This window comes from Gobius niger (genome assembly GCF_951799975.1).
Source record: "Gobius niger genome assembly, chromosome: 18".
In the NCBI taxonomy this organism is placed as follows: Eukaryota; Metazoa; Chordata; class Actinopteri; order Gobiiformes; family Gobiidae; genus Gobius; species Gobius niger.
In genome coordinates, this window is record NC_136869.1 from 22,972,308 (window position 1) to 22,999,222 (window position 26,915).

Consider the following 26,915-nt stretch of genomic DNA (forward strand, 5'->3'; position numbering starts at 1 on the left):
GTACTTACAGTGGTAATTCTAGGTACTTATTGTGGCACTTAAAGGATACTATAGTGAGAATTGCAAGGTAGGAAACAGTTGTAACTCTTAGTAATGAAGGTTGTACTTCTTGTTTTCCCTAATGCTGTTTTATGTTGTTTTATAGTCACACAATCCCAGAAATTAATTCGGTTTGTAGAAGTACCACATTTACTACTAATTACCAGTAAGTACCTCTGTATCTCTTGGTAGTGAGAGATACTTTTTGACTCCCTAACCCTAACCCCAATTACTCGTAATTACCACTGTAAGTACCATGGACTTACCGGCCCGTAATGTAAAGTGTTACCAAAGCGTTTGGACACTAAATTGTGCTGGATTTGTTGGACTAAGCTAACACGGTTGTTCCCACGGCTCTTTTCTCCAAATAGATTTTGGCTAATGTTATAGTTTCTGGACTTCGTTTGCTAGTACCCAAAAGTTAGTCCGCCAAACATGACGGATATAAAGGTAGCGTTCAATCTATAACATTCCATCACTTCCAATTCTGATACTTCAAAATTATGTGGAATCAAATTAGAAGTACTTTTTCTTTCAAAACATGCTCGGTTAAATGGACTTGACTTAAAGGGGGGGGGGTATTATGCAAAATCGACTTTTTCAAGCTTTACATCATGTTATTATGTCATTCCCTCATCAAAAACATGCCTGAAGTGTTGCCTTGGCACATTCCCGTATTTTTGAGTCATCTGTAAAAACTCTGATGGCGGCCATTTTAGGGATAGGTTTGCCTGAGTCCTCCTAGGAACGCCCCCACCTCCTGGAGACGCCTCCGAGCTTTCGTCACCAGCCGAGTAACCAACCACTGCTCCTCAGCAGAACCCCCTCCCCACTGATGCCACAGACAGCGTGTGGAGGGGGCGTGTCGGAAAGGGTCAGAGGTTCTTAAAGAGACAGAGGCCTATTTCAAGACATTCACTACAGCCATTTTGAGAGAGCAATTTTATACAAGGCAGTTATTCTAATTTACTGCATTTACAGACCAACAGAAGGTTTGGTCATCATTGTAGTGTGATATAGACTGGTGCTATGGGATTGACAAAAGTATAATACCCCTTTAAACCGCCTGAACCCACTTTGCTCTCTTCAATATCTCAACACAACATCATAGCACCACACAACTGCCAGCTGCTTCATCACACGCAGAGCGGCGTCATCGGAGTCACGCCGTGGACAGCATGTCCTGTTCCGAGCGCCAAGGCTGAAATATACACACCAAAATCACAGCATCTCACCTCAAAGTACTTCACACTCGAGCCGCCTGTGAGAGCGTCACCCGGGTTAGGCCGCGGCAAACATGCAGGACACGTCAAAGTTATTGCGAAACCAGAACACACAGTGAAAATCTCTTTAAAAAAATTTATTAGATAATGTGGTGTTATGACCTTTCCCCGGTGGAAGAGAATTCAATTGCAGATTCAAAGATCAGCAGTTTGAGTTCCAGCTTGGACTGGTTCATACAGTCGTTCTGTCCTTGAGCAAGACACTTTACCTAAATTGCCTGAATGTGTTGTGTGAAGGAGTGAGAGTGGTTGGTGGGGCAGCACGTGGTTCTCAACTGGTGGTTTGGGACCCAAATGTGGGTCGCGAGCCATTCCCAAACAATATCTATGTACTGAAAATGTGAAACTAGTCTGTTCAAATATGGGGCTCATTTAAAGCCGCAGTGCATAACATTTCACCCAATAAATAGAATAAAATACAAGCATTCATTTCAGTACAGATATTTCCATTGTTGAAAAATACCTTTAAAAAAAAGTTAAAAAAAAGTATTAACAAAATGCGTTTTTGCTGTGAGCGTCTCTGGCCTGACTGTGACTTTACTGGGAGCAGGACGTCTCCAGCTCGTCTGACTACAATTAGCCAAATATGCGATTTAATCAGGTTATGTCCTTATCCAAATCCTTTCTAAGGATCACCCACTGTGTCGAGCTGATCATCATGTATTGTATTGCTGGTAACTGTATCATCCAAAATGTTACACAGTGTGGCTTTAATGTTTCTATAACAATACACTGTGAGGAAAAGGCATTATAAATTCACTTATTTAGATTATCCCAGCTTGTCATGGGGGATCCCGACGCCGTTCCAGTTGAGAACCACTGTTTTAAAGGACTGCTGACGTTTTGTAAAAATAACAAACATTGAAAGATAAAATAAGAGCTTTATTCGGGGGGAAAAAACATGCACAATACTATTTCAAACATACAAACGGAAATGCAATGAGTAGATGCCAAAACACATAGAACACAAAGTACTTGCCTGTCTTGGTGCAGTAGTACATTAAGACAAATATGGTACATTCAAATGTTGGAATAGAGGATTTTTTTTATTTTTTGTTTTAACATCTGATAGAAAGCAAATAAAAATAGCCCAATAAAGGCGAACAATAAAATAATTTAACAAAAACAGCGCTCAAAGGCAAATAGTATTATACAGTTGTTGTTTTTTAATAAAATGGGATTAGCTAATATTGCAGACTAATATTGCTAATGAGCTTTCATCGTTGTTTTGAACTTTTATTCATGTATTTTTTGAAAAGTCCATTGAAAGAAAAAAAAAGATGAATGGTAAATTTACTTCTGTAAAAAAGAGTGGTTTGGGAGGATGTTGCTCTCCCCTTCCTGATTGGCCCTGTGCATGGAATGTAGCATAGTGCCATGATGCTAACTTACAAAAGCGACGGTTTCCTGTTCTTGTTTATTCCTATGGAGAGTTAGCCATGTCTGCAGAAAACAAACAACTGTTGAATAATTACTTACAACATATGGAAATTTTGACTCATGATGTAACTACTTCACCGGGGGACGAGTGTTTTAGCATTGAGGCTAAAGGCTAATGCTAACAAATGGTAAAATTGCACCATTATCTGAACAGATCTTTATAAAACACACTCAGCTTGATGTTTATTAAAGTTTTCTGTTGTATTTTAAGTCTTGCTTTATTTCTAATTTATGTTAAAACATTGACAGGAAGTAGTTTTGACTCTGCACTGGACAACAGGAAGTTAGCCAAAACATTCCATGCACAGAGCCTAATAATGAGGTCTTCAAAAAGCTACAGGCAGCAAGCAACACTATTTAGCACAAAACCAACATTATGAATGAGAGGTGAGTGAAAGAATCCCGTTGTACAATTATTGTGCTGCTCCAAAGGCTGTGCAAATGTCATTATCGCTTATTCCGTAAAAAATATCTGTAATTGACAGACAAACAAACCTGTCATTTGTTTGACTTTGCTGGTGGAGTTAGGACAATCCCGAGCTTCAAAAACATTGGCGTCACTTTGTAAACACAGTTGACAGACGGGACCGGGGTGAGTTCATGCGGCCTGCGCCTCCTGAAAGCCGCGGAGTCTGAGAAACGGTCCACGCAGGGTTCACCTCACTCGTGCCGGTACATCTCCTTCATGGCCCGCAGCTCGTCGATCAGAGTCTTGTTTTGGTTTTCCAGCACGGCCACGCGGTTCTCCAGACACCGGACGTACTCCTTTTTCTTGCGTCGACATTCCCTGGCAGCCTCCCTGAAAAAGCAAAACAAAAATGTATCGGCTGCAAAGGATGACGAAGTCGGACGGTGAATCATCGAAGCTCGCGTCATCGTGCCATAAAAAGCCGGTAAACAAGCAGTCGCGGCGTCGCAGCATGTCCAGTGTGATTTCAGGCGCTCGGTGTTGCATAATCGTAGAAAACATGAATAATAAGTAACGGTCAGACGCAAGCATTACACGGTGTTATTAAGAGTCGAAGTGAAGGCATGTGGTCTGGTAATAATAAGCCAGCTCTACGTTGATTATGCACTTACTGCCATTGTAATAGTTAGAGCAGGTTACATAATGCTTACAGATATACTGAAGAGCTCTATTTGTTTTATTCTAACCCGATCCTGAAGCTCCGGCAAGGATTGGACGTTAGCGCCATAGTTTCAGAAGACAGAAGCAAAACGCCATCAACTGAACCAACCCAAGATAGTTGAACATCACTGCTCTGATAATGATGATTATCTGAGAGCCTTCGCAGACATGTTTTGATCCTGCCACTCTCTTTCCTCTCCAGTTTACAGGGATCTTTCATCACTCAGACAAGTGAACCGTCTATTTTTGCTACAGTTACAGGTTTTTGTTCACAACCCCTGTCCAAAAAGAACAGGTTTGATTTGTGGTTGGACTGAGCATTGCCCAATACATGCAATGTGTGTAGTAGGCGAATGGGGACATTTACTCTGGGCCTGTCGCCATTTCCTTACGGTTTCTGGACTATAATTAGTCCATTTATCAACAGTACGTCAACATTTATCAATCGCCACTGATGCGAAGCTTTCATCTTCTGATTATGAGAGAGGGATTAACACTTCATAAATCCCCAGGTTATAACCAGGTCAGGTGCTCAACAACCAATCTGGCAAATGCACAAAATTCTTTGTTTATTACTATTGTTAGCTTATTTATTTATCTGTCTGTCTGTCTGTCTGTCTGTCTGTCTGTCTGTCTGTCTGTCTGTCTGTCTGTCTGTCTGTCTGTCTGTCTGTCTGTCTGTCTGCATGTCTGTCTGCCTGCCTGCCTGCCTGCCTGTCTGCCTGTCTGTCTGTCACTGGAAGTACAAGTGGGTGACTTTATAGCTGAAGCAAGTAAACAGATGGCCTCCAGCAGACCCTGCACATTACGCACACTTGTAGTTCTAGTGATCCAGCTGACTGAGCAGTGTACCTGTTCTTCAAGAGGCGGATCTCCCTCTTGTGGATGGAATCCGTAGTGGGTTGTTTGGAGCTGAAAGCGCTTAACCCCGTTATCCCCGTCCCGCCCTGGGATGACGAGCTGGTGCCCGGGTTACGCAGGTGACAGGCAGACAGGTCAGTGGGAGTGCCTGCGAAGGGAAACAAGGCACACACGTCATTATGAATCAACTGAATGAACATACACTGACCTGGAATGTTTGAAAGAACAAACAAATACAAAAGAGTTTTCCCAAATTTAACATGATGTGATGTTGATTTTTTTCACCTCCATATTGTGGGTGCTGCGTGGTGACATGGGAAGAGGTAAACATTTCATAATCGCTGTGCAACCACACTGTACATAACAAATCCCAGTTCTGTCCTCTACATAACAGAACATGAAAATACTTTCAACTCTTGCTCATAACAGCGCCACTTCACTGGTGTAAAACTAGGAATATTACAACCACTGGCATTATTTGGGCAAACTAAGTCAGAATGAAAGAAGACTCAAATGAACAGGCCACTGTTTTTGGATCCTGAGATATGTTCTTGCCTGAGCTTAGACGAGTTGATGCGTAACTGTCTGGTCTTTGTGGGTGCGCTCAGTCATGAAAATAGACCAAAGATCTCTCCCAGTATATTCCTATAGCTCCAAACTGGGGTGAAGTTAGAAGTGACCAAACTCTTCCACGTTTTCCCTATTTAAATACGCATACGTGAGTAGTTACACGATCCAAGTACAGTCACACAAAAATAAACATGTCGATTTTCTAAGCAGATAAAAATGGGTGCTATGTTATAAGGCGTAATAATACTTATGGAGCACTAGGGGAAACATGGAAGAGCTTGGTCGCTTCTAACTTCACCCCAGTTTGGAGCTACAGGAATATGTTGAGAGAGGCTAAATGCAAACAATGGCTTTGGACCAGACAGGTGCGCATCAACTCGTCTAAGCTCAGGTAAGAACATATCTCAGTGTGGAAAAACGGTGGCCTGTTCCTTTAAAGGGGGGGTATTATGCAAAATGGACTTTTTCAAGCTTTACATCATGTTATTATGTCATTCCCTCATTAAAAACATGCCTGAAGTGTTGCCTTGGCACATTCACGTATTTTTGAGTAATCTGTAAAATCTCTGATGGCGGCCATTTTAGTCACCAGCCGAGTAACCAACCACTGCTCCTCAGCAGAACCCCCTCCCCACTGATGCCACAGACAGCGTGTGGAGGGGGCGTGTCGGAAAGGCTCAGAGGTTCTTAAAGAGACAGAGGCCTATTTCAAGACATTCACTACAGCCATTTTGAGAGAGACATTTTATACAAGGCAGTTATTTTAATTTACTGCATTTACAGACCAACAGAAGGTTTGCTCATCATTGTAGTGTGATATAGACTGGTGCTATGTGATTGAAAAAAAGCATAATACCCCCTCTTTAAGACCCATCATTCATAGACACTTCAAATCAGGGGTGCCCAGTGTGTGGGCTACTTGTTGAATTGATAAACCTTGTCTGAGATGGTTTAATCATTTCCCTCGAAAGCATTTTATTGTGAGACACATTAAAGCCTAAATACACAGGATAAACCTCTGCTAAATGCGTGTAATGGACCTCCACGCCATGCGCACTTCAATATGTGGCCCTCAAGAAACACCCTTGAGTACTTTTTTTTTTAATGTACTTGCACCGTGAAGTAACAATGCCACTTTTTAGGAGTCAAATTATTAACCATTGTTCCGTAATCAAAGAATGCAAACCCTTATACACGCCAACGCGCTTTTCCGAGCCTTATCAAGTCGTCATTGTGTCCACTCAGCCCCCCCTCTGTTTGTTCATTGGCTGATATTTCATTTTTATGACACGGTGAAAGTGGCAGCGAGCGTTCAGAATCGCGCTGACGTCAATGTGTATCAGTAGGCCTTTGAGACATTTACATGGTGACTGAGGGAGAGAGGGGGGGGGGGGGGGGGGGGGGGGGGGGTGCGCGCTTCCAGGAAGGGACGGTGACGTCAGTGACTGCTGCTATGCCTCTGTGAGTGGGCAGCGCAGCGCAAGCATTTCACACACAGAGAAAAGGGGAAGGGGGAGGGGGGCCGGAGCGAGAGCGAGAGCGAGAGCGCGCTGACGGAGGAGCAACAGTAACGCACGGGGAGGAGGAGGAGGAGGAGGAGGAGGGGGGAGAGAAAGGAAACCTGTTGCCAAGCGTGTTACCGAGAGCGGACGCGCAACATGACCAGTGTGATTCCTCTGAAATCAATATTCTGCTAAATTAGTGTAAAACAAACTGAAGATATGTGTAACTGTGCAAGGCAAGAAATGAAACGTCCTCATAATGTGTTACATAACTTTACCAGCCGTGCCACAACAAAGCATTCAAATCAAAGGAAATTGAAATATTTACTTCTCAAATGTTAATAAAGGCTGAACAGAGTCATGGCTTTCAATCACATGACATTTTTCTTGTTTAAGTGCCATTTTGGGGACTTTGGAGCATTCACAAGGTAGAAAGCAACAACAGCAGAGTCACATTTGAATCCCCTCACGCTTGAAAGCCCATGGACAGAGATGTAGAAGTGAGCGCTCCTACCTGTGTCGGTCTCTTCCCCGGTCACAGCCATGCTCCGGAGTGTAGGACTTCCAGTGTTGGACGGTGTGGTGCTCTCTCCTGCACAGTGCTCCTCTCTGACTGAGTGTTAGCTCAGGCGAGCAGAGCGGCTATGTGTGCAATTTACAATTAGAGCACTGACATCACCGTGACATCACCAGCCTCTTGATGTCAACATGCTCCGCTCTGTCGGAGCTATGAGTCAGGGCCCGTGTTTGTCTTCAGGGACGCTGCTTCTCCTGCTCTAGACCAGCACCACGGAGCACAGGCGCTTTTTAAAGGCAGCGGAGGGAAAACAGACAGGGAAGTCACAAACCCTGTGGTGGGGAGACGCTGCATTTGAAGAACAATATTTGTTGTTGTTACATTATTTAACTGACACTGAGACCAGTTCCATGATAAACTGTACAAGCTCAGTGTGATGTCTTATTTTGAATTATTTTCACCCACTACTCCAGTGTTAATTTCGTCGACTATAATATTTAGTCTTCGATTTAGTCAAAGTGATATTTTTGCTGACTAAAATTGGACTAAAACTAAATCAAAACTTTCTCATGAGACTAAAACTCTAAAATGTCCAGATATTTTAGTCGACTTAATAAAAATCTTCTTTTCAGAGATTTTAGTCTCTGAAAAGAAGAGACTAAAATCATCCAAACTTCTATTAACCCTCTGAACAAGCCTCATATCAAATTCACTGCCAAATGATCAGGTTTGTGCTTTGTTCATGTGGAAGCAGCTCCATGAAGTCGAGGACCACAATTAAACATGATTATTATGAATATTATAAATGTAAAGTCGACTAAATTAGTCTTCATTTTAGTCGACTAAATTGACATACAATTTTAGTCGACTAAAACTAGACTAAAATTGAAACGTTTTTTTTTTTTTACTAAATCTTGACCAAAATTAAATCACATTTTAATCAAAAGACTAAAACTAAAATAAAATATGTTGTCAAAACTAACACTGATTGGTGCTGAATCCACTGCAGTTTTAGACTGTGTATTCACAAAATGTCCTTTATGCTAAATGCATTCAGTTCGGTGGTTTTCTGGTTTAAGCCCAGTTTAAACATAATTTGGGTCAATTTTGGTCTATTTTTGACCAATTTTAGACCTGTTTAGATATGATTTTATCTAGACCTGGAGGTTCTAGAAGATCTATTTTATGAGGTGGTTTTCAAAAGGGAAAAAAACCGGGGGGGGAAACAAAACAAAAAACTATGAGGTGGTACCTGGAGTAAAACGAATGAATATCTCTTCTCTGTTCACAAACTTTTCGCTCTGAACATGTTGGAACCAGAAAATGGGAGGATGGCGCCCTCTGCTGGCCGTAGGGTGATGCGTAATAATGAAACTACAAAAGAAAACAATCTTCCCCATAATAACGATTAAAAATGGCAGCAATTGTACATACATCGTATTCTTTGGCATTCTTTTACTACAGCAACATAAACAATATAAATAATTGAACACATTTGTAAATATTCCTCACTGATCCAGAACTGCCCCTTTGTAGACAAGAAATGTAGCAACAAGTTTCTTGTTTCTCAGAACAGTGCTAAGGCCTACTTCCTCTTATCTCTGAGAAGACGAGATTTTGTACAAGAGTCACCAGTCAAAAGGTTAAATATATATATATATATTAAATATAATGAAGAAGAGCGCTTTAAAAACTATATGAACAACTTGTATCCCACTTTTTACACTCCAAAAATTTAATATAGGTGAAAATGACTGTGTTTTTTGTACTAATAACAGAAGAAGAAACTGAAGATCTGTTTTGTACATGTATTTTAACAACAAATCTTCCGGGACAGTTGTTGATGATCATTTGGAAAGAATCTTTGACTTATGCTGATGTTAAATTCGGAGCTAATTTTGGAGAGCAAGAACACACAAGTTACAGTTAATAATCTTATAATTGTGGCAAAATTCTGTGTACACAAATGTACACTTGGTGACACTAAACCTGCTTTGATTGTGTTTCTAAAAGAACTAACATCTCTTCAGACTATGTAATTCCAAGAAGGCAGTATGGCTTTGTCATAACATGATGTCTCTTGATCCCATTGCACCTGAAAGTTGTTGGGTTTTACAATTATAACAAATTATAATACGCTTTACTTTTTTCACTTCATTGTAAATTCATGCTCTGTGTGCGTTTGAAAAGTGTAAACCTTTAAGCTTTATTTGTTAAATAACGCACAAAAAAAAGTAAATAGTTGTAACGGGCTTCCGTAGTTGCGGTCATACCATTCCACGGCAAAGGGACGCGTTGGTATTTTATTAGATTTTTAACCACGTTTTCAAAGTGTTCAAGCTGTTTTCATAAACACAGGGTTCCTCACAATAAAATGCGTCCCAACAAACAGCCCAAATGTCCGGGTTTCGTCTTTCCATAACAGCAGTCCGAGCGACGCAGTGGTACGGTCCAAAGGCAGCACGGACCTGAGACAAATCAAGCCTGTGACAGCGGACAAACTTGACTTTTATCACAACTATATTCCACACCAAGGTACGTGGCTTTCAAATCCACACGGCTGGACACAACAAAAGCTTCGGTTCGACCCGGTCACCGCGTCCGCTGCCGCTGTCATCGCCAACAGAGAGCGAAACTGCACAAGAAGATGATCATTTGCTGAGCTATCGTTAGCCGTCAGGCAGCAAGCTAGCAGATGCAGGGGGAAAAACTATCAGAAATGAATAGGAAAGACTTAGCATGCTAGCCCGGCGTAGCTCATTAGCCTGACAGCCTATTTTGGGACTGGCATTCCGCTAGCTGGTAACTTTGTTGTTGTTTTATTTTTACATTTTAACAGCACAGGTCGCGTTGAAATCTATAGCCAGTGGCGCCGATCCGCTGCCGTAGTAAACATGTCGGGCAGTGCTGGGGCAAATGAACAACCAGAGGAATTGCACAATGAGTGTTGCTGGTTTTTTATTTTTCTTATTTGACGTGAAGTCAAGTCAGCCGGTGTGAATGAGGCCCGATTTCTGAGAAGGTTGATCGGTGTGGTGCTACTGTACACGGGCTGTTTACCTGTGCTGTGTGATGTTTACAGGCAGGGGATGGATATTGTGCTTTTTCTATGTGTTGCAGATGTTCCGAGGCACATCTGTACGCTCGAATTTCAGATCTAAATCCAGTTTTCAGCAATTCGAGTCTCAAATTTAAGCTGTAGGATGATTTGTTTGTGTTCATTGAATCAGGGAAGCCCTAGTGTCTGCACCCTGAGAGCATCTATTCTTACACGTTTGGAGTGAAATGATGTTTAACAGTTTTTGGTTTCTAAGTGTCTGACCAACCACCGGGGCAGTTGTTTTTCTACATTGCTGTTGTTCACACATTGTTGCACTTTTTTTGCATTTTGTCACCCCCTACCAAAAAAAAAGGAAGTCACACACCATAATGTTTTATTGCGCCAACTTCACCTTGGATTAACTTCTTGGATTAACTTCTTAACCCCCGGGTAAACCCAGCGCATTTTCTCCAGTTTGGCTTTACCCAAACCTGAAAGTGCCAAAATAGTGTCGAAAACGCAACAAAAAAGTGACGAAAACATGAGCAGAAAGCAACAAATGAGTGGCCAAAAAGTAATAAAAACACGACAAAAGACGACAATAAATAGACGAAAAACTAACTTTAAAAAAAGCAATGAAAAAGCAACACAAGTGCTTCAAAGATGAGACATAAATGCGGTGAAAAAAAAGGAAACCTTGTATGGTCATCATGGAATATGCCTGACCATCAGGAAAGAAAAAATAATAATAATTAATTCATGCATATTACACATAATTTTACTGATCCTCATCCTCGCCTATCTTTTTTTTTGTGCCTGTATTGCTGGTGATCAATAACGGTGTATTAGCTGAATAATAACCTTGTTGTCACTTTTCATTTTCCTCTCCGTCCCCCAGGTGTGAGGGGAAACAGGACGATGTCTCTAAAGCCACGGGTGGTGGATTTTGACGAGACATGGAACAAGCTTCTAACGACAATCAAGGCTGTGGTGATGCTCGACTATGTGGAGAGAGCCACGTGGAATGACCGGTTCTCGTATCCTTCAGAAGCTTGTGTGTAGCTGATGTGATTTTATGTTTGGCTGCAATCGTAATCGAATCAAAAATGGCAATTAGAATGGTTAGAAATGGTAAATCGCAAGGACTGCGCTTATTTAGGCAGTGCAATTTCTTTTGCAAATAACAAAACATTGTTTCCACGGGGTTGTATAATGCTTAAAACTTAAAGCCACACCGTGTAACATTTCACCCAATAAACACAATCAAATGCAAGCATTTATTTTTTATTACAGATGTTTTTATCTTTGAAAAGGGCCATAAAAAAGGACCAATGAAGCCTACGTGTTTGCTGTGAGCGACTCAACTGTCCTCAGACCTGACTTGTAACTTTACTACGGGAGCTCTCCAGCTTATCTCCATGGAGATGTTGACCGAGGCTGCCAAATATGAGATTTATATTGATTAGGCCCTCATCCAAATCTATTCTTTACTTACACACGGAAAAAACAGCATTGTCTGTGTGGAGCTGCTCATTAGCAGCCTGTTTTGTATCGACTGCAACACTATGATTTGGAATGTTGAGCTGTGTGCCTTTAAAGGTAAGGTGTGTAAGACCTTTAGTGAATAACTCATAAACATGACCCATGTGTTTCCCCAGTTCTAGGGTAAACACGTTCAAATCTAATCTGTTCAATTAATAACAGTTACAATGTTGACTTCAAAATCAAAGAAACGTGCTACATGATGTAAAAGAGTTTTATGGTCACGTGCTTTGATTTGGTTCTCGGATTATCCAATCAGAAAAGAGAATCAGCCCTACATAAGGGTTACGAGATTCTATGGCTAAATCAGAGGTCTCATTAACCGAAAAGTCTCTGAATATTTTTAGCTTTGATTTGGAAGGCTGTCCATATTTTTTTACACATTTTAAGGAAGATTATTCTGTAATGGACTGTCTATGGGCTCTCCCTAAAGCGCAGCTACATCACTGTGTTGAACGCCACGTGGTTTCGCTTTGCATTTTGTACAGGAACTAAACAGCCTTTTGTCGCTGCGATGGTTCCAGAATACCGTAATGATGAATGCTGAATATGGCCTTGTTCGCCCCCTCTAGTTCTTAAACATTCAGTTAAAATTGAGGAAATGCAAATGATAAGCTCCAATTTGCATTTGTATTAGTGAAATATGAGCCTTAATATTGATGAGCAGATGATGCTCTGCATAAGCCGTCCTCCTTTGAGACTTGTATGCATGAGTTTCCATGAATCTGTTCAGAAATCATTAAGCTTCATTCATCCTGCAATCTCGGATTATTTCTGAACATAAATAATAAGTATCTCCTCTAACACCTAAATAATCCATGTGATGAGAGATTCATTAATGACGGATAAATATAGCTCATGATGGATTTTTTATGACTTATCTATATCAAAATGACGGATAAAATAATCTCAGCTCCCAGTTCATTTCCAGCTTGGGAATTGAATGGATGATGATTTGTGACCTACATGTAATCTTGATTTGAAAACGCAATGTCAGAATTGTTTTTCCAAACTTGTGCCGCCCTGTTGCACGAGTTCAGCTTTGAATTGAAGCGCTATACTAGATGTAAGCTTCCTGTTTGTTTTCTGTCCTTAACTTGCCTCCAGTGACATTTATGCCTTATGTGTTGCGTACCCCGAGCCCCTGGGTGAACGGCTATACACAGAGACCAAGATATTCCTTGAAAACCACGTTCGACAGTTGTACAAGGTAAACACAGCACTCTCTGGGCATAACATATTACAATCATGAACCTCCTGCTTCAATTCTGTCTATGCCGTGTTTTTTATTAGAAAGTCCTGGAGTCGGAGGAGAAGGTTTTGGTGATGTACCACAGATACTGGGAAGAGTACAGCAAAGGAGCCGACTATATGGACTGCTTGTATAGGTAACTTCTTTTTATTGTCTTTTGCAAGGAAACGCTTAGTTTGAGATTCCGACAGCCACTCCCTGAATTATTCCGAACGGACGGTCTCTTGGCGAGAACTTCTATTTTTACGCAGCCGTCTGCCGTCGCAAAAATCTCCCTGTGTGATTTACAGTGTCGGATTCAGCGAGCGATCAAAACAAAAGCTTAGCGGCACTATCGGGTTTGTTTCTGGATATAGATAGAACACACTTAAATCGTTCACTAATGCCTGCCCGTGCCGTGAAGAGTTCTACTTGAGTGCCGTGGTGTAAGTTGAGTTGAGATCCATGTTGTGCCAGGAACAATTTCCAGCATTTGTGCTTTGTATTTAGGGTGCGGAAAGGTCCTAAGAAGTGCTTTCCTCACCTCTCCATCTCTCACTAAGCTTATTCATTTCATCACTGAGTAAAAACACTCGGCATAGCTTCACTACACCCACAGGGGCCTTTCCTCTTTATTGAAACAGCTGCACAGCAAAGGGGAGGGAGTGGGCAGGTGTTAGGAGCATAGAGTTCGTTCGCTTGAATAACCAGGAAGTGAAACTACTTATAATAACTAATATTTGTTTTTTGTTGTTGTTTTAGATCAATAGTGCATGTTCTAATTGACAAAGTGTAACATAGTGATAAAGATGTGTTTGAGATTATAACCAAATACCTCCAAAAAGTAACTAAAGCCCCTGTTTCAGTTAAGACAAATAAAACAAAAACAATATGTAGCTTTCTTCTTTTACCTTGTACTGCAAATGTATTTTTAAATGGCTTTCTTTGACAATCATTTCAAAGAAAGCTATAGATCAGGGCCTAGATCAGGGGTGCCCAAAGTGTGGCCCGGATATTTGGTGGCTCTCAGGTTTCTTAGGAGATTTGGCACACATTTCTGGAGATGGTAGAGGTATCTGAAACTCTTGAGTCTGGTGGGTTGCATCTCCCAGAGCAGAACCAATACAAGGAGATGGTTTTAACAGGAAAACCTCTGAACTAATGATATATGATGGTCGCAGCGTCACAGGGATCAAGGTTTATTTTTTTGTTAATATATCAGTGATTGGTTGGGAATCAGTGATCTAAACTACGGGGGTTTTCAAGTCTTCTATAAAGAATGAGTCCATGGAGAAGATTGAAATCGCAACTTTTGATTGGATTTGATCAACTTTGCAGCTCTAGCGGGCAATAACATTGACACTTGTAGTCCTAGTTTTAGTGTTTTGTTTTTAATATAGAAATTGCTTCAGTTACTGTGTCCATGGGCAAGACGCTTCAGCAGCAATGCAGCAGAGGCAGTTCGTAAGGTGGTTTTGAGTGGCTCCTGAAGCACATAAGACTAATGGATTATATTTACTCTCCTCGCAGGTATCTCAACACTCAGTTTATCAAGAAAAACAAGCTAACGGAAGCGGACATACAGTACGGCTATGGGGGGGTGGACATGAACGAGCCCCTGATGGAGATCGGAGAGGTATCACTTTAGACCTTAATAAAAAGAGACAAAGCTTTCAAATATAAGTTCTTCATATGTACATTTTCTCTGTAGTTGGCGCTTGACATGTGGAGGAAGCTTATGATCGAGCCCCTTCAAGCTGTCCTCATCCGGATGTTACTCAATGAAATCAAGAAGTAAGTCACGGAGTCCTCCACTCTTACATTGCGATCCATTGCCTTGGTTTAGTTTTTTACCTGTATCCCTGAACGTGTGTGCGTTAGCGATCGATGCGGTGAGAATCCCAACCAGAAGGTCATCCACGGCGTCATCAACTCCTTTGTTCACGTTGAACAGTACAAAAAGAAATTCCCCCTAAAGGTGCGTATGGAACCGTATGCTTTGTCCACGCATTAGAAGAAGTGAAACTCCTGTGGGAAATTCCTGTTCTGTTGGTGCCTCTTTCTCTTCGCAGTTTTACCAGGAAATATTTGAAGGCCCATTTCTGATAAAAACAGGAGAGTATTACAAGCAAGAAGCGTCAAACCTGCTACAAGAGTCCAACTGCTCGCAGTATATGGAGAAGGTTGGTGACGCTGGGAGGAGCACTTTCTTATTGTTATTTCTCTTTCATTATGCATATATGCTGTATATGTTAAAGCTTTTAAAGGTGGGTCATGTGAAAATGACTTTTTACCATGTTGCAATGTTGTTCTCTCATCAAAATCAGACTGAGAGACATGTTTGAAGCCGCTAGCGCATCTTTGAGTAATCGTTTAATCTTCCTCAGAGGCTATACTTAGCAGCGCGGTGGCAGCTCCCGTTCAATTTTTGATTTATTGGACAACAATCACATTGATCAACTACTTTTATGGCATAAGTTTGAAGCTCTAATTGGCTTTTGAATATTGAAATGATCCCTCATCCCTCTTTTTTGACTGAATATGTGCAAACCTTAAGAAATTAAATGGCATTAAATCTGCATTAAAAGCATACATTTTTACTTTGAATGTTGTGTAAAAAGTAGCTTCCTGAATTCCACAATAGAGGCCCTTCAAGCTCCAGCGGTTGTTTCTCTGTGCTGTGCAGGTTCTGGGGCGGTTGAAAGACGAGGAAGTCCGATGTCGAAAGTACCTGCACCCCAGCTCTTACTCCAAAGTCATCCACGAATGCCAGCAGAGGATGGTGGCAGATCATCTGCAGTTTCTGCACGGAGAGTGTCAGAGCATCATCCGCCAGGAAAAGAGGGATGGTGAGGGTGATTATTTCTTTTTTTTATCTTCTCACCGGGGACACAAGGAGTTCATTTCAGGTAGAGATTTGGTAGAAATACTTGTACATGTGGTCGCACTTTACGTAACTGCTTTGGAATAAGATGGAAATGTCACAGGAACTAGGGAGAATGCATTTTACCGCTCTGTTTATATGTTATTACCATTTCCTGGTCATTTGCAACCTTTACACTGGTTATGGTCAGGATGAATCATACTAGATTGACAGATGTTTCCTGTTTCTATAGAATTACCACGTTACAACACCTAAGGTACTCTGCTATTTCCATTTTATTTGTTTACTGCAAAGTAGTAAAAGGGCTACTGAACAATTTTTTTTTTCTTTTTGTTTCTGCGGGGCATTAAAAGTCATAAAATTAATTGGGCCTAAATTAAATGCAATTAAAAAGCAATAAATCAGATTCAAGCTGACACAAACTGACGTTAAATCATTTTACTTTCATTTTACTGCAGACATTTGTCAAAAACACAAACTCTAATTCAAAACTAATTCAGTTGCAGCTCTGACTGAAATTTGACACAATCTTTTGTTCAGTTTCCCGTTGTGTCCAATTTAGTTTTGAATATCAAAATGGTAAATCTTCTCACGTTAAATAGTGCTTTTCTACCTTCATTAGGCCCAAAGTGCTTCAGAGTAAGGAACCCGTCACCCATTAACACTCATTCATTCACCAATGTACGCAGAGACTGGAGGCAGGAGGGTGAAGTGTCTTGCCCAAAGACACAACGACAATTATTTCTCCCTTATTTCCCTGTCTGATTGAATGTTTATGAATCTCATGAAGTTAAATATAGTATTTAAACATTAAAATGGCATTGAGAAGCATTAAATTTGACTTGCTGCCACCTGTAGAAACCCTGGATAGAGCAAGCAGCAAAATCTGATAAAAACACTACGCGTAAATCATTTGATGATTTTAGGGCATGCAATAAAAGAAATAGTGTTTGAATAGGTGTGACAAACAAAGGACCCCACTTTCTTTTGATTGTGATGATTACAATAACCTATGACCCTGACCTTGTGACTGGAGAGCGTTCCTGTTTGGTAAATGCCGCGTTGTTTCTGCTCAGACATGGCCAACATGTACACCCTGCTGCGGGCCGTGGCCAACGGGCTGCCTCACATGATCCAGGAGCTGCAGGTGCACATCCACAACGAGGGCATCCGCGGCACCAGTAACCTCTCTCAGGAAAACGTGAGTATCGCCCCATGGATGCCTTGATCGGCTGTGGAGGTATTTGAATATAACTTCCCCACTAACCCGTGTGTCTTTTGAACCTTGTCAGATGCCGACACTTTTCGTGGAGTCGGTGCTAGAAGTCCACAGTAAATTTGTCCAGCTCATTAACACAGTTCTGAACGGGGACCAACACTTCATGAGTGCACTTGATAAGGTAATGCAACATATTTATTCGGAGTCCATTATGTTTGTGTGTTTTGCGAAGGCCACAAAAAGAAATTAGTTATGTCATTAAATCATTTCCGGCACAGTGACCCATGCTATGTCTTTTTCCCTAGGCCCTGACATCAGTGGTCAACTTCAGGGAGCCGAAGTCCATCTGCAAAGCTCCGGAGTTGGTGAGTGCGCACACACAGACGCATGCAGAGCACCGAGTCTTTGACCTGACCCTCTCCCCTCCGTGTCCCGGTGCAGCTGGCCAAATACTGCGACAACCTGCTGAAGAAGTCTGCAAAGGGAATGACGGAGAACGAGGTGGAGGACAAGCTGACCAGCTTCATCACGGTCTTCAAGTATATCGATGACAAAGACATCTTTCAAAAGGTGAAGAAAGGGGTTTTCCAATCTGTGGTGCAGACACTGGGCAGGCATTTGTTCAGGCATTTGGTAGTACGAGTCTGGATCTGTCTCATTTGAAGGGATTTTATAGGAAACAACAAAACTACAAAGCACTTTACATAGTACAGTTTACATTCACTCCATACTCGGTGGTGGTAAGCTACTTTATAGGCTTTTTCCACTGGCTATTCCCACCCAGCCCAATGCCAGGTCCACACATGTAGTCGAGTGTCAAACAAGGTCAGCCAGGTACAACTTTTGGGAACAAGGTTAGCACAGGGCCCGAGCTTTGCTGACCTCTAATTGGCCAGTGCTGAGAGGACGACCCTCACTAAAACAGGCCGGTCATACGAGATTTAATGTTGAAAAAGGTGATTTTACCAATGATACCATTTAGCTGCTGTTAGCATAACATTAGCCCGTAGCTTACCTTCATAGTTCGTCTTTTAGCGGTTTCTTTCCAACAAAAGGCCACATTGTCCACATTTGTCATTGCAGCTCACAAAACCTTTCATTGCCGTTCTGTTTTTCCTTCAGTTATGTGTATTTTAATGTCTGCATCAGTGGGAGCGCGACTCCCAACAACTGCGGTCCATTTGAAAACGAAATGCGTGTGAAACCATGTCGTGCAGCGCAGGGTATCCCAAACTTTTCAGGCCGTGATCAGGACCCCCTTCTGTAAAATATAAGCACCATTTATAAGAATCTAGAATCTATAAGAATCTCACAATGAAAATACAAATCCTGTTATTTTTAATGAGATAAAGCAAGTACTTCTTTAGAGAATGTTTGTGTAAGGCAGGGGTCACCAACCTTATTTCAGCTGAGGGCTACTTCAAGAGCATTAAGCTGTTCGAGAGCTACCAGTTAAAAACGAATCCTAAAGACTTAAACGTACACTGTTCACTTATGGGATATTGACCCCATGTTATATTAAAATAGCTTTATTTTAAACTCATACTGAGTCACAAGAACCGAAATAACTGTAATTTTAAGAATTAGATTCAAGAAAATGAAGTGTTTTACTCTTTAGAAAAAGTCCCAAGGGCTACTGGACATGCCCCAAAGGGCCCCTGGGTGCCCGCGGTGAGGTTGGTGACCCCTGGTGTAAGGTGTCCAGGAGTTTACTGTGGTAGATAAAAGCTAGCAAGCCATCACCTGTATGCTAAGTGTTGAACTCAAGACATAATTCATGTTTCAATTAAACTCCGCTGTCAGATTCAGCTGAGAGTACCCAATGTCTTACTCTAATTAGCAGTATTGTCATTTAGTTTTAATCTGGGTCTTTTTTTAATTTTAGTCATGATTTAGTCGACAAAAATTGCATGTAAATTTGGTTGACTGAATTTAAGTCAACTTTGCATGTATAATATTTATTATAATCATATTTAATAAATGTTGCCACATGAAAAAGCTGAGCTCTTCCTTCAGCGGTGAATTTAAAAGTGATGAGGCTCTTTCAAACTGACATTGGGTGTTTGGATGATTTTAGTCTCTTCTTTTCATTTTTATTTCATCAGATTTTAGTCAATGAAAATATCTGGACATTTCGGTCATAGTCTTAGTCTCATAAGAAACTTTTCATTTAGTTTTAGTCGGCAAAAATATTACTTTACTATGACTGTTACTGTTACTTCAAATTATATTCTGTACTATTAAGTACAGTGTGAGAAAACTACTACTATCACCTGGAGGAAACCCAAATCCCCATAGACACTGGGAGAACATGCTAATTCCACATTATTATTATTTGTTTTTTTGATATGGACATAACAACTGCATTGGACAAACCAGATACATTGTTTTTAGTGTTATAGCAAAACTGCTGATTTGCATTTTTTTCCTAATCCCTGTACCAATAACCCTTTTATTTCCACCTTTCCTTGTAGTTTTACGCAAGAATGCTAGCAAAGAGATTAATACACGGTTTATCGTTGTCAATGGACTCTGAAGAAGCCATGATCAACAAACTTAAGGTACGTGTCGCAGAGATTCACCTGCACATCAGAGCATCCTCACAGTAAAGCGGCTAAAACCTCGAGTCTTCTTGCTCTGTTTTTCAGCAAGCGTGCGGGTACGAGTTCACGAGCAAACTGCACAGAATGTACACGGACATGAGCGTGAGCGCCGACCTCAACAACAAGTTTAACAATTTCATCAAGACGCAAGACACGGTGGTGGACCTCGGCATCAGCTTCCAGATATACGTACTACAGGTGGGTCCGGGCTGGTCTGCCCTGGTGTAAGAGAGGAGGCACCCTGCTGACTTTTAGCATAAGGAGGTTTCTAAACAATAAATATAACATGATATAGGATTGTTTTATTAAGTCTCATAAGTAGTCGAACGTGTCTACAGTAGGGCTGGTTATCGGATTTCCCAAATGATTCATTTTGATTGATTGCCAATTCAGTTCAATTCAGTTCAGGACATCACGCAGTACCAATTTTACTTGGATATGGAAGACATTCTCTGAAGAACTAATGCTGCAAATAATGGAAACTAACTCTAACTTTGTAGGTGGCCATACCACCTTTGCTCTGCCCAATCCCGTCAGACCTTGGAAACTAAGCAGGGAAGGGCCTGGTCGGTACTTGGATGGGAGACCGTTTAGAAACACCAGGAAGCCTAGCGAATGTAGTGTGTGAGTGAGTGGTTGGTGGTGGTCTGAGGGGCCGATGGCGCAGACTGGTTGCCTCGCTTCCGTCAGTCTACCCCAGGGCAGCTGTGGCTACAATAGTAGCTTACCTCCACCGGGTATGGAGTGAATGAATAATGCAATGTAAAGCGTCTTTGAGTGTTCAGAAAAAGCGCTATATAAAACCGATGCATTATCATTATTATTATTATTAGTAGTAATATGAATATTTACATTAAGAATTTAACCCCAATTTGTTGCCATGCACGTACTGATGCTCTGGCACAGCCAATCAGGTTGGCCTTTGACGGTAAACAACATGGCTGCTACCATAGACATCAGACTGAAGCTGTTTGCTTGGAAGATATGCAGCACAAGGAAACATTTATATCCAGGCGGAGCTTTTTTTTTAAACTTTTTTTTTAGAGCTAGAGGGACGAGCTTGCACTCAAAATGAAGAGTGCCAAAAGAAGTAAGTCTATCTCATTTAGGTCCAAGTTATTGTTGATTGAAATAAACAACCTAAAAATGGATTTTAAGGGTGTTTTGAATTGACGTCGGCCTTTTCAAAGAAACAACGATTAATTATCCAGCCCTAGTCAACAGCGGCAACAATATTCAAAGTACAGCGGCTGTATTTATTTGGGTAAAAACACTGCCCTGAGGAAGGATTAAGTCCCACTGACATCGCTCAGACTTAAGCCACGCCCCCGCAAATTCTCATTGGATGACACTCCAAATGGAGCTGTTTCAGTTTGCTGTATTAAGTTTAGAGGAAATAAGGTTAGGACTAAGGTTAGGGACAGGGTTATGGTTATGGTTAAGGTTAGAACATATGGGGGGGATTATGGCGTGACTGGGTTGGCTCATTTTCATCCGTGTAGTTCATGGCACAAAATAATGAAATTGGCATTACAAGAAACAGGGAGTTGTCCAAATCCTGTATTCACCTTATTCCGCCCCGCCCACATTTGCCACAGATCAGCACTTCATTTTCTTCTCAGCCTAGTTAAGGTGTGCAGTAGATAGTGAAAATATCTGCATTTATTATTAATATATTATTCCCAGCAAAAATATCCTATGCTCCCAGTGCAGCCCTCCTGGTCAATGTGGTATGCAAATAATCATTGTGGTCTATCTAAACCTAGCAATGTCTTACTAAATAGTTTGTACACAGGCCCTAGAATTTGGGTTTTACAGTTTTAGATGAATTCGACGTTATAATAATTGTAGTTTGAATGCGTGATCTCTCTGTTTTCAGGCTGGAGCTTGGCCTCTCACGCACGTCCCTTCCTCCACGTTCGCCATCCCTCAAGAGCTGGAGAAGAGTGTGCAGATGGTGAGTTTCCTCTCGGAGACGAGATGGGGGGGAGATCCTTCTAACTACTGTCTCATGTAAACCATTATCCTTCCTTTGCAGTTCGAGTTGTTCTATAACCAGCACTTCAGTGGGAGGAAACTCACGTGGCTCCACTACCTCTGCACAGGTGAGTGGACACACACAGGTGGACGCCGACCCCAACACCCTCTCCACTGATTTGCAAAATGTTGACGATCTCCTGTTGTTGCTGGCACCAGGTGAGGTGAAGATGAACTACCTGTCGAAGCCCTACGTCGCCATGGTTACGACGTACCAAATGGCGGTGCTGCTGGCGTTCAACAACAGCCTGACGGTGACCTACAAGGAGCTGGAGGACGGAACGCAGATGAACGACAAGGAGCTGCAGAAGACCATCAAGTCGCTGCTGGACGTCAAGATGCTCAACCACAACTCGGAAAAGGTCCAAGAACTAAGACAATGAGGGACTTTTGACAAACAAGACTCAAATGGCTGAAGTTTGTCTGATTGTGTTGCAGGAGGACATCGAAGCAGAGTCAACGTTTTCACTAAATATGACTTTTACCAGTAAACGGACGAAGTTCAAGATCACGACGTCCATGCAGAAAGACACGCCGCAGGTATGGAGCTAACTCGCCCGCCGCTTTCCATCCGTGAGGCATCAAAGCCACTATTCTGGTGTTTCGTTGCAGGAGATGGAGCAGACGAGGAGCGCAGTAGATGAAGACAGAAAAATGTATTTACAAGCTGCTATAGTGCGGATCATGAAGGCCCGCAAGGTGCTCCGGCACAACGCACTTATCCAAGAGGTGGGTTCTGTAGGAAACGTGGATGGAAACTGTCTTCTTCAGGGCTTTGCTTTTGAAACATTTGAAAAAATATGGGAAATTTTAGAAAAAAAAATTGGTGGTTAAAAAAAGGGGGGGGAAATAAGAAAGACTTTTGGGTTAAAGCAGGTTTCTTTGTTGTTTCACCTCAAACAACTGATACAAATGCAAAAGAAATGAAATGGAAGGAAAAGGAATTAATTAACATTATTTATCTGTTTTATTGTTCTGTATGACAAATAATGTAGTATAGGTATGGGGAGTGTATCGCCGGGGTCCATGAACAAAAGCGCCAGTAAAATATGTTTTAACAGGGAAAATACTATTGAGGAAACTTTTTTTCAGTCAGTTACTAGTAATGAGCCTGACAGGACTGTAGCCTCATAAAAAACAGCTTACACTTTTATTGCACTTTACAAGCCTGTGTCACAAGTTTCTGCTACACGGTAGTCATTATTTATTCACTCAGCACTCGGTGGTGGTAAGCTACTATTGGAGCCACAACTACCCTGGGGCAGACTGTCCATTTACCATGTGGCTATAATTAGTTGTTTTTATCCTGATATCTTATTATTTCAGTGCCCTTTGCTGGACCTGTGAAATTCGTTCCTTTCCTAGTGGCTGGAATGAGCATTCTGGTTATTGATTTATTTGTTTTAATTCATAATTCAGAAATACACTAGAGCCTTTTTTTGACATACTCAGGAATTTGTGCCTTACAAGTCCAGGACCGGAAGTGGCCCACGGGCCGCCTGTTGGAAGCCCTGGTTTAACGTCTGTGAAGTGAAAACCATTTCTTTTTTTTTGTAATTTATCTTTTATTGAGATCATCTTTTATACCAATATGACTGAGGTCAAAAGACAATCAGAGCGTCACAAAAGTCATGCACGTACACAATGAAGTGCAGAGCACAAAACAGGCAGGGCAGACGATGTACACACCCCACAGAATACCTGGGCATACTGCAGAGTACTATCGTCCACCAGGCCTGCACCACATATATGCCGTATGGCAACGATGACAATGAACAATTGGCATTGCCCTCATCGTTACCACCGGCAATACAATATCTACAATAGATATTGTAGAACATTGATGCTGCAAAAAGCAAAACAGAAATAGATAATATAAAATAATACAAGAACACAACACACACAAAAACAAATAATCAAAACAGCAACAAAAGAGCAAAAAAGTGCAAAAACGCATAAAAAAGGATCAAAAAAGGTATGAAAGAGCAAGAGGTGCAAAAATGAGCGAAAGAAACGTGGAAAAAGAGAAGAAAAAATATATAATAAAAAAATATAAAATACGTCAAAGTGACGACAACGCAACAACAATGCGAGAAAAAAGACTAGCCTAAGGTGGGGGCCAAGAGGTCAAGGAAAACAGACAGGGAGAAAACCTAACCCAAAAAACAAACAAATATTTCATTTTTTTTTGGTTTAAAACATAATTGCATGTGTGTTCATTCATAAATCAACTGCTTCAGTGAGAATCTACAATGAAAATGAAATCAAAAACAAAACATAAAATGCCTGTCAAAACTTTTAAGCAATTCATTACAATGTAAAACCTCTATAAAGAATAGAGCTTAAGATAGTTGGCTCTCAGCAAATTCCCAATCTGGGTTCAGCAGTGTAATGAGCACAAAGTGAGCTTAATGTGAAGAAATTACTGTAAATATTGCAAAAACTAAGTTAAATAGGAAGAAATGTCCATACATATATATTTAAAAGAATATCTAAATATGAAGAATTGACCCTAAAAATAGAAAAGAGGAGTTCAAGTTTTAAGCTGTTTCTTTTTTTTTTTTTTTGCATTCATAGATGTGGGCTTAAGATTGTTTTCATCCTCTTTCACATGGTGCTAGTGTTTATCGTGTTCTTTATCATGAACTTTTTCCAGTGTGGACGTTACTTTTGCTCACTGCCTTCAATATGACATCATGCAGCATCTTTTCAATTATATCTAGTGTGAAGAAACATTTCTATAACGTCAGTATCTTGTTAGCTAGCTGCTGTAGCGTTAGCACTTTGGTTTACATGCGACTTTATTCAGCCGGAGCGCTCTGAGGTCATAATCCAGTTACCAGTTCCTTGAAATGAAGCACTTGTCCTTTATTTATGGTCACGGCCCAATGCAGTTCCATCTGCTTTAAAGGGGCATTATGTAACTTACCAGAAACCCTGAAGACACTTGATCCTGGAGCGTTATAGAGGTCACTGTGATGGAAAGTAAAGGCGCCGTGCTCATCACCTATACGGCCCAAAGGTCGCTAAAAGGTCAAATGCACGCTAATATCAAGGGGTTTTCGCATAAGAAGTTACAAAATGCAGCTTTAAATTTTTCCACTTTAAACAAAAAGAGTGTGTTTTTAATATGTCGTTTTCCCGTCTCTCGCTTTCAGGTCATCAACCAGTCCAAAGCCAGGTTCAACCCCAGTATCAGCATGATCAAAAAGTGCATCGAGGTGCTCATAGACAAACAGTACATCGAGAGGAGCCAGACGTGCGCCGACGAGTACAGCTACGTGGCGTAAACGCGCTCCTCCTCCTCCCCCCCCTAAAAAACACGCAGCCGAGCAGAATCCACAGTACTACCACATTTAGGTCATACATGAACGGTGACATCGGCAGCGTGACCGTGTGCAGTGATTTCTAGCGAAGTAGGACCGGTGCCTCAAAACTTCCAAACTACGAGAAGTCACGCCGTCACATCCTGAGAGCCAGTAACGCCTCCCTCTTCCTCTTCCTCCTCCTCCTCCTCCTCCTCCTCCTCCTAACGTCCCCCCCCTAAGGCCACCGTATGTTTTTTAACAAGTTTACAACATACATCCACCAGTGCCACGCCGGTGCGCGTCCCCAAAATGACGAAAAACAAACAGAAAATGCCTAATATTTGGAAAGATTCACATGAACTGATTCGAGTCGAAAGAAGAGGTAGACAATATCGGAGAATATGAACTTTCTTTTTTGCTCACGTTTGCAGTCGTCGTGCGTTTTTTTTTTTTTTTTTCCTTTCTTTTCTTTCTTCGTCAAGTGTACTCCAGTTAGGATTTCAACAACAACAACAAAAAAGATATTGTAATAAAAAAAGAACTGGTATACCGACTATTGTATCTACTTTCAAATGTAAAAAGGTGACAAACATCCTGCTGCTTGTCAAATAAATCCAATAAAACACTGAAGCTTTTATGTAAAAAAAAAAAAATCTCTCTCCTGTTCACTGCTTCACCCATGGAAATACATGTAGAAAGATAAAATGACAGATATTTTTACTCGCCCAACACTAGATCTTCTTGTCCAACCATTTATGTGGAGTCCAGTTAGCTTTAGATTTGCTGAACTGATGTGACGAGACTTCATTTATTTGCATTCTGCAGAAATAGACTTATATTTATACATTTTTCCTCCACTCATGTGAGAAACAAATGGGTCATGTGTTGGGGTAAACGGGCAAAGAAACTTTCAATGGGAACTTTACCTTGAAAAGTGAATAACGAGCTTAAATAATACATTTTTGCATTTTCCGTTGAATAAAAATTAGTGAACTGTTCCCCTGTAATTACGTTTTTAAACCATGATGTCACACAGGTATGTAAAGGGACAGAACATTTGGAAACTTTAATGGGAACTGAGCTTCAAAATTTGGGGACATTTTCATAATTAAAAACTGTCAAACGTTTAGTTACCGATTAATGATGTTTAACCCCTTAACTCCCACCTGAACCAAGCACATTTTCTCCAGTTTGGCTTTACCCCAGTCCAAAAGCTTCTGGAAAAAAGCTGTGAAAATAGCAACAAAACTGAGACGAAAACTATGATGGAAATGTGACAAAAAAATGAGAAAACATTGGCAAAAAAGTGACGAAAAATTGATGAAAATTTTGACAAAAAATGTGACCAAAAAATGACCAAAATGTAACAAAAAAAATTACAAAAATTTGATAAAAAATTGACCAAAAAAATGACCAAAATGTGAAAAAACGTGATAAAAATTTGACAAAAAATGACAAAAATTTGACAAAAATGTGATAAAAATTGACGAAAAAATGGCAAAAATGTGACAAAAAAATGACAAATAAGTTACAACAATTAGTTGAATGCCCAACAAAAAAATGATGGAAAAAAAAATCTGATGACGTGAGGAAAAAAGATCCTCTCGGTTCAGGCGGGAGTTAAGAGGTTAAGAAGAAGTGTGAGGATCATTTTGTCAAAACAAAACACTTTCCTAACATTCTGCTTCTTCTAATGGGCGGTGGGACAAA

General features: G+C 41.0%; 2 protein-coding genes across 2 annotated transcripts; one reads left to right on the forward strand and one right to left on the reverse strand.

The window, feature by feature from the left end:
• Positions 1-2,217: 2,217 nt before the first annotated feature.
• Positions 2,218-7,474, reverse strand: LOC306977597 (cyclic AMP-responsive element-binding protein 1-like). The gene is made up of 3 exons (XM_079575991.1): positions 7,339-7,474; positions 4,744-4,900; positions 2,218-3,561 (listed from the first exon to the last, which is right to left on the reverse strand). Exons 1-3 carry the CDS (start codon positions 7,367-7,369, stop codon positions 3,423-3,425), a joined length of 327 nt encoding a protein of 108 aa, XP_079432117.1. The 5' UTR covers positions 7,370-7,474; the 3' UTR covers positions 2,218-3,422.
• A 2,300-nt stretch (positions 7,475-9,774) lies between these two features.
• cul2 (cullin 2) lies at positions 9,775-25,811 on the forward strand. Its single transcript, XM_079575931.1, has 21 exons — positions 9,775-9,876; positions 11,280-11,418; positions 13,031-13,133; positions 13,217-13,311; positions 14,685-14,790; positions 14,866-14,948; positions 15,036-15,132; positions 15,227-15,337; positions 15,841-16,003; positions 17,115-17,239; positions 17,331-17,438; positions 17,563-17,622; positions 17,699-17,827; positions 19,732-19,818; positions 19,906-20,058; positions 21,740-21,817; positions 21,899-21,965; positions 22,057-22,259; positions 22,336-22,437; positions 22,510-22,626; positions 25,056-25,811. Exons 2-21 carry the CDS (start codon positions 11,300-11,302, stop codon positions 25,185-25,187), a joined length of 2,238 nt encoding a protein of 745 aa, XP_079432057.1. The 5' UTR covers positions 9,775-9,876; positions 11,280-11,299; the 3' UTR covers positions 25,188-25,811.
• The last annotated feature ends 1,104 nt before the right edge of the window (positions 25,812-26,915 follow it).